Consider the following 21,287-nt stretch of genomic DNA (forward strand, 5'->3'; position numbering starts at 1 on the left):
TAGGATGAGAAAGCTGTCAGGAAATGTATCCCTATATATCTCTTCAAACCTATCCTCTTCAGTTAAAAGGCTAAATTGTTGCTGCTATGTTCATAAGGCAGCCTGGGATGCCTGAGCAGACTCCCTAACATTTAACAAACGGATGGATGAAGTCAGACACTTCTCAGGTTAGTTCTACCTGGTCACTGATGGATTGGTGCCCAGAAAACCAGGGCTAGAGTAAGCTGGGGGTGAGTAATGGAAAAATTGTATCTTCTTGTAATCACAGGAATGCACCAGGGACAAATTAACTGAATCTTATGAATAATTTCATCACCATAACCTTCTGTTCACTTTGAAATTATAAGGTGAAACAAGGGCTGTATCCTTTTGAACTCAGGACCGCATCCTTTGTGCTGCCACGTTTGCCTATATTTGCTCACTTCAAAAAAGCTCTTTCTTTACCAGGGGTATGTAGATGATGGCAAACTGCAGAGGTTTTTTCCTAGCAAATTTGCTTTCCCTCTTGAACATTTTTCTCTGGAGTTTTTCCCACCCCTGTTCCTTCAGACATATTGATCTCCACAGTCTCACTTCTTCCTGGTATAAGATCTGTTTTCTTTTAAGACAGCTACAAGTCTGGGAAACACACACCCTGCTGTCCAAGAGGGCAGAGGGAGGTATTTCTAGAAATAGCTAGATGACAAACAAACCACTAGAAGTTCTAGTCTTGGCTACCTTACTGTAAACTCAGCCCATAGATATTTTTTTTTCAGAACTGAGGTTTCCCATCTGCCAATGGGTGAATATAAATTCCAGTAGATGTTAGAGACATCTGGAGTGTATCCACTGCACTCCTTGTGTCAGTGATCATCTCCCAGTTACTCTGTATTTTTGCTGAGCTAAGGGAATTTGTAGCCTTCCCCCTGACTGGGTGGCTGCAGAAATTGTGATGTCAAACATCCTCTGCTACAGCTACCAAGAGTCTCTGATACTGAGACTCCTGCTTAGCACTTGTGTTTCCACAGCCAAGGGTTTAACAAGCCCCCAGAATGAGGCATTCTATAAACTAATGCAGTGGGTGCTAAGGGTGGGCTTGCTGCTGGCCTGCTGGGAGGACTCTGATGTCTGTGATAGGACTCTTGGCCATGGAGGAGCTGGGAACCTTCAGCAGCTCAGGAAACTGAAGGAGGGGATTTGAACTTCTTGGGAATCAAAATGAGGGGAGAGGATTTCCCAAGGAACCCAAAATGTCTGTTTCCAAGCTGAATTTCAAGGGGCTCTCCAGCTGTACAAGATGGCTTCAAAAACCCTGACCTGATTTTCCATAAGAGGTAGATGTATTTTTCATCTTCTCACATCTGGCCATGGCCTGAGGTGCCCAGGCAAGAGAGAAAACTTTTCCAGCCAACTACATATTTTTCTACCCTGGGAACAACTCCATTGTACAGCATGAATGCCAAAGTCCAGTTTCCTTCTGGGCTCTGCAGGTTTTTTGAAGTTGATGTTTATTTTGCCTGATCTGCCCTGACTTTCTGGTTCCTGTTACTGTTCTCTCCTATTGTCACTGGTGAACTCTGGCCCTTACCAGGATTTTGGTGGGGTTGCTTTTCTCTGAGCAGGTACACAGGAGATTTCCCATGACTGGAGAAATGAATCTGTATTCCCCTGCTGATCAACCTCTTTTTCCTCTGTATATTACAAAACACAGAGAGAAATAAAGCTCATTAATGAGCCCCTGTAATTAACAGGGGGTGCATCGGTGAAATGGCGAGGGACATAAGAACTGTTGTCTTTGCTTAGCAAAAGGCATCTGTTAAATGATTTTGGGGAAAATTCCCTGAAATGGAAACTATAGGTACTTCTCTAACTGTTTATACAAATTAATACAACAAGGAAAGAAATTGGGGAAAAATCCCCAAACATATGGCTTCTTTGTAGTCTAATTCTTTGACAAAAATAAAGCATAGAATTATCAATATATGAATGTTTCCCCGCATGTTCTGCAATATATATAAGGGGAAAACTGATACTTCCTTCTTGAGAAATTATCTCCTGCGTGTCATAAATATCTTTATTCTGATTTCTTGGGAACTTAGAATTTTGCACAGAAATGCGCTAACTAGAATACCTGCTTCTTTGTCTTATTTTATTCACCTATTGTCAGCTTTTTATCATATATCACACATGCCTTCACTTTAAGGATTTCCTGACTTAGATTTGCTTGGCCCCAGATCTTTGAGCCTTCCAAAACCAGATGAACCCAACAGTCTTGTGTGAGCATAGCCAGCCTTGAAAAGGATTGCCTAAAAATCTATTACTTCTTCCTTCTTCAATCTGAAAATGTATTTACCACAATTTCTTCATACTGAAGATCGTCAGACTAAAAGCCATTTATTATGGCAACAGGCATAAATATTTACAACTAATAGAGGCTATATCTAATTTTAGGCACCCACACCCACCACGCTGACTGGGAAAGGAAACCAGTCTCTTTCAGGTTATGCTTCCAGCTCTTCTAAGGAAGAAAATCCATTAGGCACCATCAGTAGTGACTTCTCACTACTTCTGTTGGCTCTGTTTTATTTCTTGCTTGACAGCTCACAGCAGGAACACATTCAAAAGGGTTGCCCATATAGGAAATCTGAAATTCAGTGGTCCTCAGGCACTCCAAATGAACTTCCTTAGGTCAGATGTAATTCATATTTTTGACAGGATTTTGAGCCCTCCCTGGAGAAGCTCCTGGGAAGGACGGACTGTTTTAGCTCCAGGCTTATGGAATGAATCCCTCCTATCAAACAGAAGTGCCTTGGTTTGTTAACATGACAGACAACAGAAATGCAGATATATGGGAGGGATCCTGGAGCTGATGGGTCAGAAATGGGAATATAGGTTGAATTTCAAGTTCAAACTGATTGCACACAACCCAATTCCCCTAACTGTAATGGTGTCCTTCCTAAACGAGCATGGCATGAGCTCTCAGTCAGGTCCTTTACTGTATATTTCCTCCATCATTTACAAGCAGCATTTATAGAATGTGGCCACAGACACCTCTCTCCATGTCCACTGGGCATCACAGCTGAAGTCCTTGTTCCAGTGTCATGAACTTTGGGGACCCCTCACTGGAGCAATATTATGTCTGGCAGAGTGTAGATGTCCTTTGAAAACCTTTGAGAGTGTTTGGGCTAACTTTCTTCCTCTGGGAATCAAATACATATGATATTACAAATCAGAAATGTGGGTTTATTGGACATTTATGTGATGACAGAAGTCATCAAAAGAGAAGAGGAAAGAACCCCTCTGCAGTAGCCTGTACCAGAGAGAGTCAAAGGCACAATGAGCAACACTCAGCTCAAAGACTGTTTTCCCTTCTCCTAAGCACTTGCCTGGTTTTGCCATCAGGTTTGCCAAGGCTTGTGAGGTTTGCCAACCTCTTCCTGCAACCACTGCAGCTCTTCATGCTGAGAGAGCTTAAAACCACACCTGAACTCATGCTATTTGAAGCATTTTCCTTGGAAATTTTTGTCTTTGCTGCACAAATATTTCATTTAGAGGAAGCCTGCCCTTGGATAATAACAATTGCAATACAGTAACTGTAAAAACGATAATAACAGCAACCAACTAGAACTGGCCAGGGGATGATAACTCAGCTTTGTGACAACTTCTGAGGTTTTACAATTTGTTTTCATTTTACAATGGAATGAAAACAAAACCTTCAGATATTATGTTTTCAATTTGGGTCTTTTTTGCTGCACTGTCAGAAATAACCAGAGGGCCCTGGACCTCAAGAATTTGTCCTTTCAAGTATTTTAAAAATGCTTCAGCTTTCATGAATCAGCATCTTCTCTTGGTGGGACAGTTCATCAAAAATGCTCTGGCCAGAACTTTTGCTAACCCCAAAAGTTCAAAACTATGAATCATATCCCCCAAAACATAGTTGTTACAAATCACTTGTTTTACAATTTATGGACCTCTTTTGGACTGTCTGGTCTTAAACATACCTTTCCCCTCCATCCTGTAAGGATGTACATTTCTTTCCCACAATTCTCCACTTCTTCTCTCCCACTTACTTGGGCATATTTTGGTTCTCATGCAGCTCCTTGGCTCATTTGACCTTCTGTAGCTTATGCACAAGAGGCAACGCTGAGATAATATTTTTATGGAATGCTGTGGCAGGGGCTTGCCAGGAAAGAGGTGGCTGCTGGAATGGATAGTGGTCACTGTGGGGTGGTCCCACTACCATCCTGCAAAGCCCTGTCTGGCTGCTTGCTGGTTCTCACTCATCTCAGATGACATTTTCCATGAGGCAGAGCTGACATCTGTCAGGAGGCAGAACATCTGCTCTCGTGCCCTTGGCCCTGGCCAGCTCAGCAGCACTGGAGGGAATCAGAAGAGACACCCGGTAATAATTAGCACCCAGGGCTTGTGGAGCAGCCGCTATGTGTGCAATGTCTGTGGTTTGGTTTTGGACCCAGCTGGCTCAGAGGTGGCTCTGCAGGATCCATAGCTGGTTCTGGCCAGCTCCATGGCCTATGCTGTACCCAGGAAAGCTTTGGGAAGACAATCTGTCTTTCTTCTTCTTTAACATTTCAGGTGGGAAGACCCTGCTCACGAGAAAAAAAAAAGCAGTGTGGAAAATAAATACCAAGAAAAGGAAATTCTGAAAGCTGGAGGGAGCAGCAGAAAGGAGATCAGGACCTGGAAAGACTTTATGTGATGGAAAGTACAAGGTGCTCTCTAGTTAGGAGGTCTTTGTAAGAACTGTCTCATGCACCTCACCAAGACGTACTGTGAATGCATTTGGTCAGGGACAAGACTCTCTTGTGTCCTCAGGATTTTCCACCCTGTTGGGCACAGACTCAAAATACTATTTTCCTTGCAAAATCATTGCAAGACTTGTATTATTATTTTTCTTCTCCTAATCTCTCATGTTCATGCATTTAAATAGAAGGCAGGGGGAGAGAAACCCAGTTGGGAGCACCATATGGAGAGAATGTAAGTTATTGCTGTTCCCCCATTATCTTGGCACAGATTTCCTTTGTCAAACATTACTTCAGATTTGGGACCTCATTTTGTATTCACACTCCCCGTTGCTTCTTCCTTCCTTGGAAGCATCAGGAGGGACTTATGGTATTGCTACAAGGAGCTCTTTACAGGAAAGGAAATAAATTGGGCAATGTGATTCAAATAATGGAAGAATGAATTATTTCACCATTTTAGCAGTTTCCCGTGAGGGACACTTGGGGGAGAAAATGCACTTAACACTCTAAAATATTAAAATAAAAGAACCACAGCAACCTCACTCCTCTGGACTTGAACCAAACCGAATGGTTTAGGTAAGTGCCCAGCAGATCTTCAAGTGGCACAACGCATGAGAGACTATTTCTATGCATGGCAAGGAAAATTCTCCATATTAATGATATCATGAACTGGCTCAGCTAATTTGGACTTCATCCATAAGGCCTGGTTTCTGGCAGATCAGCTGAATTTTTTTTTTTTTTTTTGCGTATGAACTCCTCTTTTAATGTTGAGTTTCATCCTGTTTTCATGGCTGATATTCCTGGAAAATTATTTTCTTAAAGCTGTACTTCCCATATATTTTTTTTAATGAGAGATGTTGCTCCCTTGTATTCTTGGAACAGGCTTAAAATATCCTGAGCAGTAACTGGAAGGTAACGAGATGAAGAGAATTGTGCTGGATTTTGGCAATTCACTGGTACATTACTGGCTACCTAGGACAAAGCAGAGCTGTACTGTGGACGTAAAGGGCCTTTCTAGGAGCTGGAATAACAGCATCCAAATGGCCTCCTAGAAGTCGTTCACCCTTTTGCTGAAAATTTTAATGCAAAGTTTTCAATGAGCAAACAAGCTATTCTACAGTCTCCTTTGTGTTCTTGACACAGCTGAAAAGGTCTATGTGTAGCTCTAACTAAACAAAAATAAAGATGCAGCTTCAAACCACCTCTCTAGAGCAATTTTGTGATTTATATGCAGATACACCACGAGCCCTCAGTGAAGTTTGTGTGCCCATGTGGAGCCATTTGGGAAGTAGGATCATACAGCCCAAACTGTCACTAGCAGTGCTCTCATCCCAGCTGGAATGGACATGAAGTCCTGGGCATTACTGCCACAAGCCATTGCTTGATATAGACAGCATAAAATAGATGGTCTCAGGAGGCATTTTCAGTGTGAGTTTGTGCCAGAGCTGAGATTCTCTAGTGGAAAGGCCTCAAATTTTAAATAAAAAATGAAATCTCTGCATTTCTGCTGCTCGTGGACAGAGTCTCTAGCAACTGGGCTCCCAAAATTAGACATATATATTGACTTTACACCTAGAAAACCAGTTCTGAAATGGAGCTGGGGGATTGCTCAGAAATCAAATGTGTCCTAGATGGGGAGGGTCTGGCCTGTGAGGACACAGCAGCTGGATGGCTTCCAGCTCTGGAGGCAGAGCATGAGACAGTTTGTGAACTTAAAACACATTTCCCAACCCTATGGGATTTTCCTTTAAGCCCGTTCTCAGCAGAGCAGCATATTATTGCAAATAGATGCTCTTTTGGTCCCATCTCCCAGGGGATAGAAACTAATGTTATGTTTGAACATGTATGTTTTCCCACTCATTGCTGAAGCTGTGCTTTTCCTTAAAGTCTGCAGAAAGCCGAGCATGAGTAGATACTGTTAATGCCATTACTTCAAAGTTAGAGCTGGAGTCAGTGCCAGAGAGTCTTTAGCAAGCAACGTGGCCTCTGTTTGCAGGGGTTGGAAAGTAGTTCCAGTGAGTCATCTCAGGCATCCTCCTGCACTGTGGCAGGACCTTTCTGTGCAGCCCCTCTGCACAGTCCTCTTTAACTCTTTCATGTGCCTAAGTGTTGGCTCCTGTGCTCATCCCTGGGCCTGCTGTTTCCATGAGACACTTGCATGCTGTCCTGAAACAGGAGTGAGGATGCTGCTACAGCACTGTGCTGCTTTTTCTCTCTTGCTCCAATGCCATCACCCTCCTGACTGTGCCTCCTGTGCCACTGTGCTTGGGAATATTTTTACAGCTGTCCATCTCCCTCCTTTGGGAAGTTTTTTGGGTTTTTTTCCCAGTGCTTCTCCTGTCAGTGAAAGTTTTTTTCCAGCCTTTTCTTCCCCTGAGGGTGGTTGGCGTATTTATGGATTCATTGCTGTGCCAGTTCCCGAGGTAAAAAGGCAACTCTGGGGCAACCCCACTGATGGCTTTGCTGCTCCACTGGGCACACACTGAATCTGGAGAACTGTGTTAGCCAAAATAACAAGATCTCATGGCCTTTCATGCCTTCCCCTTCCCTGGGACCCCAAACACATTACTTTGGATATGAGGACTGGCAAGGGGACAACAACTCCCAGAAAGTGACCATGTCCCCCAGGACCCAAATCATCTTGCCTCACACATGACTTTCCAATTAAGAAGAGGGTTTTGCTCATGGACCTAAATCTGTGAAGGTGAGAGACCTCTCAGTTTGAATGCAAATAATGTCAGATATTAAATAAGGTAAATCAACATTTTTTGTAATCTTTTAATTATTAGACATTACCTTAAACCTCATTTTTCCTGGTACTATTTGGGGGGAAAAGGGATATGAATACTAGTTAAATAACCCAGTTAAGAATTCATTCATTCACTGCCCCTTGGCATAAAACATGGGATGACAATTCGTAAAACTTACATTCTTTAGTAACATATTCCCTGGCTTAGGTGGAAGACCATAGGTTGAGGTACAAGAACAATATAACTGGGGAATGGCAAATGGTCACTCTTAAAAGCAAACAAAAAATATAATAACTTGGATTTTTTCATTGCAAAGATAAATAATAATTTGACAGGAGATGTCATTACTGTTTAATGACTTTGTCTGAACAGAACAATTGAAGGAAATATGTTTGCTCTTCCTCATCCCTCGCCATTTCCATGATGTCATTAGGTCTGGCCTTAACAACTGGAAAGTTAGAACATAGGAAAGACACTGCCTGCATGGCAAAATAAACTCAGTGATGCAGAGCAGCCACAATGTGTATCAGTAGTGCAGACATCAAAGTATCAACGTTTATCAAGAGAGCAGAAAATGAGAAGCAAGTTTTAGTGGAGGTACTTTGCATTGGTTTAATCAGTAACAGCCATTGCAATGATGACTTAATGAAAACACTGCCACATCTGGCAGAAATGAAGTTCTTACATGTCTGGGAATTTGGGTTGCTTAGACTTGTCCGCTAAATTTTTGTTTTTCTTTCCTGCATGTGGGGCATCTTCTGCTGTGAAGCATCTGCTTGGCTGCCTGGTCTGGCACCACCCATAAAGTGGCTTTGCCCCCTCATGTGGGTGGCTTGGCCACACGTACTCAGTCAATTATTGATTTTGAGATAGTGGATGTGATTTAGTTCAAGCTGTAGAGATTGTCCTTCAAGGGCCAGAGGCCACAGTTTCATTTTTGGTCTTTTCAGCTGATGTTACCTCCTGCAATGCTACACAGATGACAAAGGGAGGGAAAGATCAGACCTGACTGTCTTGGAGTAGTGGAGAAGAAAAGGGTCATTTTTTCAAATCCCTCCATGTCTCTTTGCAGCAGCCCATTGCTGCGTAAGCAAAATTTCAAAATCAGTTTGCCCATCCATGTATCAGAATAATCACTCCAAAAAGCTCTTTTCTAAAGCTCTGAGCACAAGGGTGCTAGGTTGGGCCAAACTCACAAACCAGTGTCTTCATCTCTGACACAGCAGTGAGCAACTTTAAGATAATATGCCATTCACCAGAGCAAATTTAGGTCTTGCCCTGACCTCTAACAGAAGGGTGTGCCAGCTCATTTCTTGCAGAAGTCTTTTTCATTAGCTTATGACAGCACTCAACCACCCTCATACATGGTTCAACCCCCTTTTTTGCAAACCTTGTTAAAATTTTGTCCTCAAGAACTTTTATACAGTGATAAGTTCCCTGGGTTAATCACATACCATGCAAAGAAATATTTCTTTTTAAGCCATTTGACTTTTCCATCTTTCCAATCCATTCCCTCAGGCCTGTGGCTGACCTTAAGAAAAATCCCATCATTGTACATCCAAACCACCAACACACATTCAAATGGTCTAACTCCTTGTTTAGTATTCTTCATGATTCCTCTTGCCCTTCAAGCACCACATATCTAATACAAAAGAATAGACAGTGGGGCTTAGGTGGAATTTAGGCTGGATAAATCTGGATAAAGCAACATGGCTGCTTCATCTACTCCTCTAATTCCTGGCACTGTCCTTCATGACGTGCACTGTAGTTTGCTTACTCTCTACACCCAGCTTTCAGACTGCCAGTGTCATTCATGGTGCAGTGTTGTCCCCTGCTGTGCTTGATGCACAAGGACATCCGCTGGCTACTGACACGGGCTGGAGGAATCAGCTCTCTGAATTGAGCTGCTGCAGCTCCTGGGCTGTGTAAAATCAAACCAGGAGTGGCAGCAGTACTAAGAGAAGCTGCATAACAGAGCCAGAGACAAAGGTAAGAAGCAGCTCAGGTGCTGCAGGCTCATCTCCAGTCACAGCTGTAGGGGCAGGGGACAATGGGGACTTTGTCACCACAGCACTCAGAGCACTGCTGCAGAAACCATCTGCCCTGAGAAACAGAAAGCCAAAGCACACACCTCTGTCTCCATGGGCTTCAAGTGGATTGTGCAGCCACAGGACAATACAGGGATGTGTGTGAGGAAGAGATAGCAGCGATAGTTATCTCGGGTCTTTGCATACTGAAAACACCTTCAGAAGGAAAAAGCCCTAAGATGCTTAGGGGTGTATGTGGAGCCTCTCAAATGAGTGTGGAATAACTATGGTGATTCAGGCAAAAGGCATCTTTTTGGTATAAAGACTATTCAGGCTTCCTGGATGTGAAAAAGCCTGAGGATCACTACACCACCTCTGACTTATGTGACTCAGGACACAGAATTAAATCTCTTCTGTGGGGAGACTGAGAATTAGTGGTTCTGTAAAATTCATCCTCAAAAAATCCAGCCGTGAAAACCTTTGAATTGCACTGGTGGGTTCCTGTTGTGTTGTCATGCCTTGAACATTTCATTGAGATCCCTGGTTTATTCTGGATGAGGCCAGGAAGATTGGCAGAGAAGTCTTTTTAGCTCCTGAGAGGCAAAATGAACATAACTGTTCAGTGGCTGCCAGTTTAAAGAGCCAGATCTTAGAAGAGTCAATGGTTTCTTGTCTCAAGGATAAAGTTCAAATCTGTGTGATCAAAATTGGATGAACATTAAAAGGAAAAAAACCCCACTGCAAATATCCATGCAAATAAACATTACAGCTCTCTTTCAGTGCTATTTATATCTATTTCAGTTTAATGACCCCAAACATTGTATGAAGGGTTTCTCTAATGTGCTACCAAGACTGTTTATAGGAGACAACTGTCTCAAGAATGTGGTAGTGTGAAGACTCCCACGGCAGCACCCATGCAGAAATTGCAAATCTGCTTGGGCAGTCTCTTCCTGTTGGAGTTTCCACAGGGAAAAAAAAAGTGATGCTCTGGGGCTTAAGTTATCACTTATACAGGGTGGCAAGCAAGGATGGGTTGAAACCAGTATGCATTAGCAATCAATTAAAAATGGCTAGCACACCAAAAGTGTGGACAGATGTCCTCTCATGCCTGTAGCTGGAGAAATTTGGGATGTTAGGGTTCCCACTGGCTTTCTGCCATGTCTTGGCTGGTGGCTCCTGCCCTGTGGGGAGAGGCTGCAAGGCAGAGCTGCCTGGTGCTTGGCCTGTCTCCCTTGGGTGCTCCTGCCTGCCCCAGGACAAAGAGCAACCAGCCATGGGCAGTCCCAGGATCACTGATAGCCCACTTCCAACTCCTCTCTTTCATGGGAGGACATGAGGAGCAGGGATTTGGGTCAGTGCTGTGACATACAGGCAGCCTATCTGCGGATTTGCACAGGTACAAGCTGCCTGCTCTGGGCAAGAGCAGTAGTACTGCTCCTATGCTACTAAAAATGCCAGAGCAGGAGACTCTCCCTTCTTGCATGGATTGTCTGGCCAGCACGGTTGGGATCACTGCTCCATCAGACTGGTGATGCTCCAGCCCACTTCAGTGCAAAGTCAGACGGATTACATTGAATCACCACTGAAGAGCAAAAAATGTGTCTCCTAACAGTAAGTAATGTCTCTCTTCTTCTATATTGCTTTTAATTTACAGAGCCCCAGCCAGGGCTGAGCTATTCTGTATGCTATTAATTAGCTGATCACATGCCAATGCTAATTTTTTTCAAATGGGTTCACTATTTATAAATGTTCACCAGTGTGTGCTGACACACAAAGGAGGGAGGGACATATTTACACCATCTACTTTTTGCAGATGCTTTGCAGCTCTCCATTGGAGGGATTGACCTCTCTCATTTACCAAAGATGCAACTTTGGCTCCTAAAGATGTTTGTATGGTATTCATCTCTGTTCTATGCCTGAACTAGAGTTGAGTTTGACTCACAACCCTCTTCCCCTCAGACTTCAGCCATCTAATGAGTCAAATCACCTCTGTCTGCACAGTGGGCCAAGTTAGTTGCATGCCATTGTTACTGCTCCTTAAGCATGGAGAGGTTTTTTTACTTACAAGAAATGCACTTTTGGAATGGAATGGAATGGAATAGAATAGAATAGAGTAGTTTCACTTAGATGGGGCTTACAGTGATCATCTTGACCATTTCAGGGCTGACCAAAAATTACAGCACATCATTAAGGGCATTATGCAAATGCCTATTAAACACTGAGAGCCTGGGGGCATCCATCACCTCTCCAGGAAGCCTGAATATAAATTTTAGGGCGAATAAATTTCATGCTAAAAATTGCTGTGTTTTCAGGCTTCATGAATATAAAATTGGATGCTCAGTGGCTGCCTAAGTAACAAATAAACACTTTTTTCTTCTGTATTTCACAGAGCAAGCCAGCTAACTTTGGTACTATTAAACCAACTCTGCTAGTAGTTGAATTGAACTTTTTTGTTGGTCCAACCTCAGCCCTAAATAAACATTTGTAACCTCACATAGCTGGGCACAATACAAGTCACCCTGGCTGAGAGACCTTTGCTCACGGAAAACCAGCATTTGATGTTCAAAAGACGGAATGGAACCAGCATGTTAAAGCATCTACTCACTATCCAAACAGTCCCCATTGTTACAGTTATTGCCAGCAATATCCTGTTTGTCGCCGGGATAGCACTTTGGTTCTCCTGCCCTAGAAACAGCATTTGCCTTGTGGCTAAACACTTCCAGTAAAGGACTTGGAAATTCACCAAAGCAAGGAAATGTACTTAGGGCTCTGGCCTCCAGCAAAACCTCTTCAAAATGCCTTGAGAAATAACCAGACTCATAAACTTCAGGCATCCAACGAAAGAAACCATTTTCACATCCAAGAAACAAATTTGCCCTCCCCATCTGTCTGGCATTGCACTGATCCTACTCTACACCCATCACATCCCAACCCTGGCAACAGGCCCTGAAGAAATTCAGTTTTGTGGACTGTGGGTGAAATCTGTGGCAGAGTATTACTAGTGTGGAGCTAATAACTGGTCTGGACTTTTGTACAGTGCAGCTGCACACGTGGTGAGCCACCAAGAGCTTTTTGTGCCAGGCACCACCGCATACAAGTTGTAAATGCTGTGTGAGCTATCTGCAGGCATATCTGCTCCTTCCCTGGGTGACATTCAGCTACTGCCTTTGATTTTCTTAGAGGCAGGTTGGGCTGAACTTTTATAAAGTGGTTTCAAGCTCTTTCATGTGAAAGGCACTGAAATAAGCACTGTGCTGATCTAATTCTGCTGGAGCTCAGCTGTTTTCTTCCCCTGGATCACTCCTGTTTCTACATCCACCTGCTTCACCTGCTCCACGAGCAGCTGACCAGGGAAGGAAGGAAAGAGATGAGATGCAACAGGGCAAGTGCACAGAGCTGGTGCTTCAGGGCCATGAACAGTTAACGCCTTGGCCACGGCACTGGTGCAGCTGGAGCTTTTCCCAAAGCTGGGCTGGAGAGCATCACTGTCTCCCCCGAGTTGCTGGAGTCGTGGCAGTGAGAAACTGCTCTGAGATCACCACTGGAATCCTCGGGTTTTAATGCTTCCCCTCCCCACCCCCTACATTTTCCATTAGAAAGAAGTAAATTGGTAAATGCCCCGGGACTCACAACCAGGCTGTGACCTGGTGAGGCAAGAGGAAGCCCTTGCTAACACACCACTGCTGGTAATAATGCCTGGGTGGAAAACCTTCCATGGAAAGTGAAGCTTTACAAACATCTGCAGCAATTAATTGCTTTTGAGCATTTCCAGCACAGAAATGAACCATTGAATCTGATGTTTTCAGCTTGTTTTCAACTGTTGAAACAGTTGTTTTCAGCAGTGACAAGAGCAGGGGTAGACAAACCAGCTCCCTGGGGTAAATTCAAATGGCATTTTCCAGAGACTCCTACACCCTCCATGATCTGCCCATGTATGCAGCTTTCCCATCCCAGTGCTGTGCTGCCTGTGCTGTTGTTGGAACCCTGCAATTTTGTAGTGAAATCAGCTTAATAAATGATAGGATCCTCAAAAAACTGAAATTCCATTTTTGATCAATGCTAGTTTTGACCACTGCCGCTGGACAGGGATTGTCTCAGAATAGCATGTTCATATACAGAGCTATTTTTTCCCCCTTATCTTTATGACTTTTCTCATTGAAAATACTTTTAGTTTATATTTATGTGCTATAGTAGTTAAGAAGACAGATAAAAATAGCTGGAGATATTTTAGAGGCTAAATCTTCAAACCCTGAAAATGAGGCTCAATTTAAAAGTGCCTGCATACTCCTTTTACCCCAAGGAAATCAGGATTATGCTCCTTCATCTTCCCATCCTTCTATTAGCCCTCATATCCCCTCAGTAAATTTTGAGCCCACTGGCAATTTCCACCACTCTGACAGAGGAAAGGGAATCAAAGCAAGTCCCTGGGAGTCGCCTTTAGCTGGATAGGGAGGAGAAGCTCAGAGTAGTGCCCCCACCAAGTGCCAGCCTGCCTGGCTGGCATCAGTGCCCTTGTGTGTGCACAGCCCCCATGCACATGTGTGTGCCCCCAGGCTCACACCAAAACCACTAAGACTGATCCCCACGTGGTCTGGCACCAGCTGTTGGATGGCTTTTTCCATAGGCAGAGGTATTTGTGGGGCAAGGAAGAGAGTGGGAGAAGGGCAGGGGGCGCTGGGACCAGCATTTTGTGAGGGATGAGCAGATCTGAAGTTATCATGGGAAAGTGGGTGCTGTTGCAATATCAGGCAGCCCTTAGGGATTTTGGCTCATGGCAGTACATGTTTCCAACAGGCAATATTCTGCCCTGTATCTTGTCTGGGGAAATGTATTTTTCCAGAGTGATCACTCCATCTCTCTGCTGGGAAGGGAGGCGGAAAGTGAGAGCTCCTTGCATTAGAAGTGACGCTGCCCACTCTTGTGGAGGAAAAGGTCTTCACATTTCCATGGATCAGATTCTGCAATTACACAGCTTTCTTGTTTGGCCAGTTCATCTGCTAAACCTGACATGGAGCCAGAATGCAAACAGGGATTTTTCCCATTACAGAATACCAAATCTATGATAAGCTATGCCATGAAAATTCAGTTTTTAAGGAGGTGGGGAGAGAATGAGGGAAACTCCAACTGCTGCTGCAAGATAAGCAATGAGTTTTGCAGTGCTTCTAGAATCTGTGTGTCAGGGATCTTGTAAAAAAACCCCATAAGCCAAAGGAGCACTGTGAGAAGAAAAACAGTAGAATTTGGGATAGTAAAATTTAAGCAGATGTTTGAACACCAGTTTTAGCCTATGAAACATCTGCGTGATAACTTTGGACACAGCTGGATAAAGTCAGTAATTGCTATAGAAAGAGGCCTGTGAATATTGTAATAATCTGTAGGTCTGTTCTGTGCAGCAATGCAGAATATCATTGATGATCGTGATTATGTTTGTATTTTTTTCTTATACTACAGATACCCCTACTATAAAGTATTCAAATCAATCACCACTTCTGCGTTTCACTACCATCTAGTTGTAGTATTAAAATCTATTTATAGATGGAGTAACAAATGTCTCTGAAAGGAGAGTTACATACTGACAGTTTGGAAGACGACTATGCTGGTTTTCTCAAAGATCACTCCTTAAATAGGATATATTCTCAAAGATTATTCCTTAAATAGGATATAAATATTGTAATTTATGCATCATTTGCCACAAGGGACAAGATAGTGATAGCATATATTTTTATGTATACATATATATAGTCTTCCTAACTGCAGACTGCAAAGTTCAGAACTTCAAAAACTAACCAAGAATACAAATTGATAGAGGCTGAATTATATTTGTTGTCCCAAAACACAGTAGATTTAACTGCACCCCTAATGCTTTTTATTTGCCAAAAACAAGACAAAAATCAGAAGCAAACAAATAAGTTCTCTGAATAAATCCTGCATTGCCCCAGTTTTATGAGCTGCCATCTAAGCTGCCTGGCAACCATCCAGGCCTGAATGACACTCCTGGACGAGAAGTAACCCATGCATCCCTTTTGAACTGTCCTCTCCTCAAGCTTCCTTCACCTCCCACCTGGCTGTCCTGCAGCTCTCGATTAATTTCTTTTAAAGCACTTCCTTACCTGCATAGTGGTCAAACACAGTGGGGACATACTCCTCTGGGAAGGCATCATTGGCGTAGCTCATCAGCAAACAGGTTTTCCCAACTGCACCATCCCCAACCACCACGCATTTTAGCATCTTCTTGGTGTTACTCCTGCTCCCGTCAGTGCAGTTGTCATTTTCCTCCTTGCAGTTCATTCTTGCTGCTGCTGCCGCTGCTCTTGCTGCTCCCAGGACTTCCAAGTGCACATGAAGGAAAAATGAAGTGCGATTGTATTGACTTTTCCTGAGTTTGGAGAAGGAGGGGGGTGGGGGGGAGCAGCAAATCTCAAACTCAGGAAATCATACTAATGTTTCCAGGCTGTCACAGCCGCTTCTAACAGTTACCAGATCAGTCAAGAGGATCATCGAGGTGAATAAATTAAACACACGGAGAGGAATATCGTAAAATAAAAAGTGATCTGTCCTTTTTCGTTTGTCCCAGTCAGGAAATCCTCATCCTGCCCGACCGTTCTCAGTCTTTATTGCGACTTCAAAAATATCAGCAGCCTGCGGCTTCGATCCGCGTCTCCCTTCCTCCAGCCTGGCCGCAGGAATCGGGGACTCCTGTTAAATCCACTCCATTTTCCATTTCATTTCTAACATGGAGGAGAGTCTGGAGGTTTTTAATGGAGTTTTTCCTTTCTTTCTCCAGCTTGCTGTGTGTCAGGAAATCATGGGTTTCCTGCTGAATTCCATATTAGGATCAGTGGGCTTGTGAAGGGCTGCAAACAATGGGAGCTCTGTGTGTATTTGTACTTTGGAGGAACTCTGCCAGGACATGGAGAAAGGAAAACACTAGAGGTCCCCCTGCAGAATGAAGTTTTTTAGGCTCTCTGCTCCATCCCGCGCTCCAGCTGCTCTCCGGGCTGCCGGCACCGGGACCGGCGAGGAGGATTTGGGAGAATACGGAATACGGGAGTGTGGACACACACGGCCAGGCGGGGCACGGGGAGGCTGCGAGCTCTGCCCCTGTCCCAGAGATGTCTGCTGATCCCAGGCACGACCTCCTCTCATCTCAAATAGGTATTTTCTCCCAGTTGGGAAAGGGAAAGGGGGAGGTGGAGAAGCACAGAGGAGGTATAGTGGCTAGATAATGTCAACTTTTTATCTCTATAGCTCTTTAAAGCATTTGCTGTAAAGAATAAATAACTGATTTTTCAGTTCACACACTCAAAGTTTCTCTTGCATTTCCCCTCGTCCCCCCCTTTCCACCCTCCCCCCAAGAGAGACAGATTTCCCCCTCCTAATGTAAATACGTAAACACAGATAGAATAAAGTGGAATTAAGAGTTAGAGAAATTTAAAAATTAAACAAACAACCCCCTGCACAGTAGTCTGTGAAAAACTAGCTTTGAACTGCATGATTCCTGCCCCCTCCTCTGGTTTGTTCTGGTGCTTCACGTGCCTCCTAAGCCTTCTCCCCATTTAAATACACAACAATCTGCATGTACACGAAGAGCAAAACTTCCCGCTCCTTGCACAGGAAAGATTTTGCAATTTCCAGCAGAAACGAGCCAGACATTAACAGAAACCCCAGTGCAGCAGCCCAGCACATCCTGCTGGCTGCATTTCCCTTCCACGAGGCTCGAAGGCTTTGAGAGGGGGAAACACCCCCCTGCTGGCACTCCACTGGTGATAAACGCTTCCCCTGCCCTGCTCACACCTGGTGAGAGATAAATGCCCAAAAGTACACAGGCTTGGGGCAGTGCACACCTGGAAGTGCAAAGACCAACACAGCCTTAGAAAGGAAGTCTTTTAGCCCCAAACTGCATGAGTAAAGACAAACACAGTCATAATAATGAAACTCTGTGGTCCCAAAATGTGTGTCCTTTTCTTGTGGTGAAGGGGCATGGCAGACCCACCTGCAACCTCCCCTGGACAGGCTAGGAGTCTGTCAGAGCTCTTCAATGATCTGTACTGGATCAGCTCTGGACACCTTTCCCAGGACGTGGTAGAATTATAGAATCCTGTAACAGTTTGGGTCAGAAGGGTCCTCAAATATCATCTAGGTCTAATCCCCCTGCCATGGGACACCTTCCACTAGCCCAGCTTGCTCCCAGCACCATCCAGCCTGACCTTGAACACTCCCAGGAATGGGAAATGGATAAAACACATGAGCAAGGGTGAACAAGGTTTATCTGGAGAGCTCCAGGGAGCTCCTCTCTTTTTTGCTGTCTCTAAGCAGGAGTCTTAGTCATTCAGTAATTTGTGCCCCTTTATCTTCACCTTATTCATCCCCCCCTGCCTGCTGATAACAGAGATCTTATCAGGCAGTGTTAGGCCCAGCAGGACACCTGCTATCAGGGGCATCACTAAGGTGTTTCCCAGAGTTAGGAGATCAGGTGCATCCTCTTAGCTTCAAACTGCGGCCCAAGGCTGAGCTTCATCCAAGAAAACTTGTGAGCTCTGGGCATCAGAACCCCCATTCTCCAAGCATTAGCTCTGCTGATCATTTCCACCATCAGCAGCCTGGCTGGGTCATCCTGAGGTGCAGCACATGTTAAAGGGATTTATTCTTTAAGCTTATTTCTGGTTGTAATTGAGGTCAAACTCCAAGTCTGTGCTCTGTTTGGTGACTGTGCAGCTGAGTAGGTACCAGCACCCTGACACCCTCTGTGCATTTGCTTACCAGCCTGGTGACCCTGTGGGGAAAGTTTGCCAAATACGTAGGTGCATGCTGTTGCAAGGGAACTGCAGAGCCTGAGGAAGAAAAACATTCCACCAATTCATGGTTCAGCACCCCCCTGCCTCTATCAGACAAAAGCAAAAGCTATCTTGCTTCCTATTTTACACAGGCATAATCTATCTGCAAGCTTTTTCAACACCAGACAAACTCCAGTTAAGGCAAGATTTAATGCTACTTGGGCCACATTTAGGCCTGCAATAAAATCCCCGTGGATCAGTCCTCCCTGATCAAAAAGCTGGGCAAGACTCAGCAGGACTGTGCCTACCTCCACTTTTTTGCAGGAGGTTGAATGATGAAATTTCCTTGCTGTTTTTCTAGAGGGTTTAAGTGACTTTATTTGCTCTTCCCCTTTTTAAGAAGGATCTTCCAAAATGTAAAGGTTTTCTCATGCTATCAAGGGCTGAACTGGAGGATCATAGAATCAGAGAATCCCAGAATCATTAAGGTTGGAAAAACTGTCCAAGATCAAGTCCAACTTTTGCTTCATTATCACATGTCAACTAAATCTCAGCACTGAGTGCCACATCCAATCACTTCTTGAACACTTCCATGGGTGTTCCACCACCTCCCTGGGCAGCCCTTTCCAATGCTGCACTATCCTTTCAATGGAGAAATTCTTCCTGAATTTCTTAGGTCTTTGCAGACCCTCCCAATTCTGAGCTCTGATGCACAGGACACTTTGTGGGGAACCAGTTTTAGTTAAGATGCATCAGTAAGAGGCCTTACATCGCTCAGTGTGAGTAAGGGAAGTGCAGCCATGAAGCTAGAGCCTAACTGATGGATGGCCTGGAATAAACCAACAGGAGGAGTTTATCTTGAAGGTGAAGAAGGCTGACATCTGACCTGCAAAACTCAAACTCAGTGCTACAAGTTTGCTTTACCTGTACAGGTGATATGTGCAGCTTTAGAGGAGTTATGATAAAGTTATAAAATAAGAATTGTATCCAGACTAAAACCACATGTTTTTTTAATCTCATGACTTTAATTTAGTTTGGCACCATTTAGATCAGCTGGATCAAAACATTTTAAGAGCTGGTTTAGATTCAGTGAAGTTTGATCACATTGTTTTACACCACTTTACTCGGGGGACTGAGAGAGTGTTAACCCCTCTGCTACTCTGGGGTTGTATCTTTTACTTGTCAAGTTGGCTCTGGTTTTGCTGTGTGAATTAACAGGCCAGACCTCTCATCTGGCAAAGCTTGAGGCAATGCTATTGCATTTTACAGAAGATCTGTTGACCTGCAAATGGCAAGTGGCAATTCTATAAGTTAAACAGACCCTTCTGCACTGCTGTACAATTTCCAGCTCCTCTAAGAACACTTCTGAACAACAGAGCTGCCTTCAAGCCCCAGACTGGAAGTCACAGAGTTATTGGTAATCATTAGCAAAGGTCAGAAGGTCTAATGATTTAGTCTAGATCCAGGGCTTTTTTTTTGCTATTTCACTAATCAGGTTAGAATTGGTCAGATTTTTTCCTAAGATTTCAGTCATTACCATCTCACAAATCCACAAAAGTAAGAGCAGGCTGGTTACAAGCCACATTTTGGAAAGACATGGCTGAAGCAAAAAAAAAAAAAGGTAAAGCCAACAAGTCTGAACGCTTGGAAATCTTGTTTAAGTGTGTGTGGTTCTCAGTTTGTTTCCCACTGATTTTAAAAGCTTCTAGCCAAGGGCACCACGGCACAAACAGACAGGGGCAGGTGCTGTGAGCACTGTGGAGTGAAGATGTCACCTGAGGCACTTCCTAGCACAGTTTCTCAAGCAAACTCTGCTCTAGATGAAGTGCCTCTGACCTTTTGTTAATTAATGAATTTACTGGCAGCTGATCTATTCCTAAGACTGCAAGTATCTCCAACTCCCACGTGCTGTGGGGATACGTCAGCTTCATGTTCAGGTCAGACAGGGGGTGCCTGGCACTGCTTCCTTGGGGATTAGCAAGTTCAAGGCTGGTGCAAAAAAGTTAGGTGAGAAGATCTGCAGGACATAAAGTCCTTGCAGGACTTTTTAATTAGCTCTGCAATTAGCAGTATCTTGGCCAATTAATGCTATTCTGTATTTCTCTGCAGGCTTACAGGAGGAAAAAAGGGATATGATGCTCTGTCATGCTCTCCTTGCTCTCTTACCATGGCCAGCCTGCCATTCCCACATTTTTCCAGTGCCTTCTGAAATGCAGTGGTCTAACTTTGTGCAATCTGATGAGTTTAAAGCTTGACAGTCGGAGCAATGTTCTGCATTAACTATTTTCCTCACCAGACCTGACTGATTTTAAGGGGGTCTTACTCTTTCTAAGGTCTTGTTCTCCTAAACCCTCTCCTGGCCTAAACCAAGCAGATCTGTATCTACATTCTCACCCTTAAGAAGCTCCCCAGGGTGGGGGATTTTGAAGGTGACAACACTGCTGTGAAGCTTTTCTTCCCATGTCTTGCTGCTAGAAATAGACACATTCAGCCACTCTCCTTCCACCTACCAGTGTTGATGAAGAAATGAAGTTTCTGGCACTACTACTGAACTGTAAATTGATTTCAGGCAAATTTTCTCACATTTTTCTTATCCTTTGTCTAATCTGTTTAGATTTTGAGTTTTTTACAGCAGGGATTTTGTTGGTATTGGACTGAACATAGCAGAACTATATTAAGCTTAACTATCACTGTGCTGTTCAAAACCAAGTTTCCCTGGCCATCAAATTCAGGACCTTGCCTGGACTATGTTGTTGCAAGAGCCAGCCTTTTGCAGTAAAAAATATTTGGAACTTTAAGACATCCCCACAGTCACCATATCTCTCACCTCTAGTCTTAGATATTGGGGTGGCTCCTGTTTGTTCTAGGGTAGCCTGGATGGCCCTCCGCATTGTGCTAAGACTTAATTAAATGAGGGCATTTTATCCTTATTCCCTCCATCCTCTCTTCCCCTTTCTTTCTGTCCACCCCATTCATCAGCCTCCCACACCAGTGAAG

At 44.0% G+C, this 21,287-nt stretch overlaps 1 protein-coding gene across 1 annotated transcript in view; it reads right to left on the reverse strand.

The window, feature by feature from the left end:
- Positions 1-16,257, reverse strand: part of RHOJ (ras homolog family member J) — a 60,625-nt gene extending 44,368 nt beyond the window's left edge. The window contains exon 1 of the mRNA XM_082283397.1: positions 15,627-16,257. Coding sequence (XP_082139523.1) covers positions 15,627-15,804 — 178 coding nt within the window. The 5' untranslated portion in view covers positions 15,805-16,257. The remainder of the gene's footprint in view (positions 1-15,626) is intronic.
- Between the last annotated feature and the right edge of the window lie 5,030 nt (positions 16,258-21,287).

The sequence above is a fragment of the Coloeus monedula genome, assembly GCF_965178545.1.
Source record: "Coloeus monedula genome assembly, chromosome: 6".
In the NCBI taxonomy this organism is placed as follows: Eukaryota; Metazoa; Chordata; class Aves; order Passeriformes; family Corvidae; genus Coloeus; species Coloeus monedula.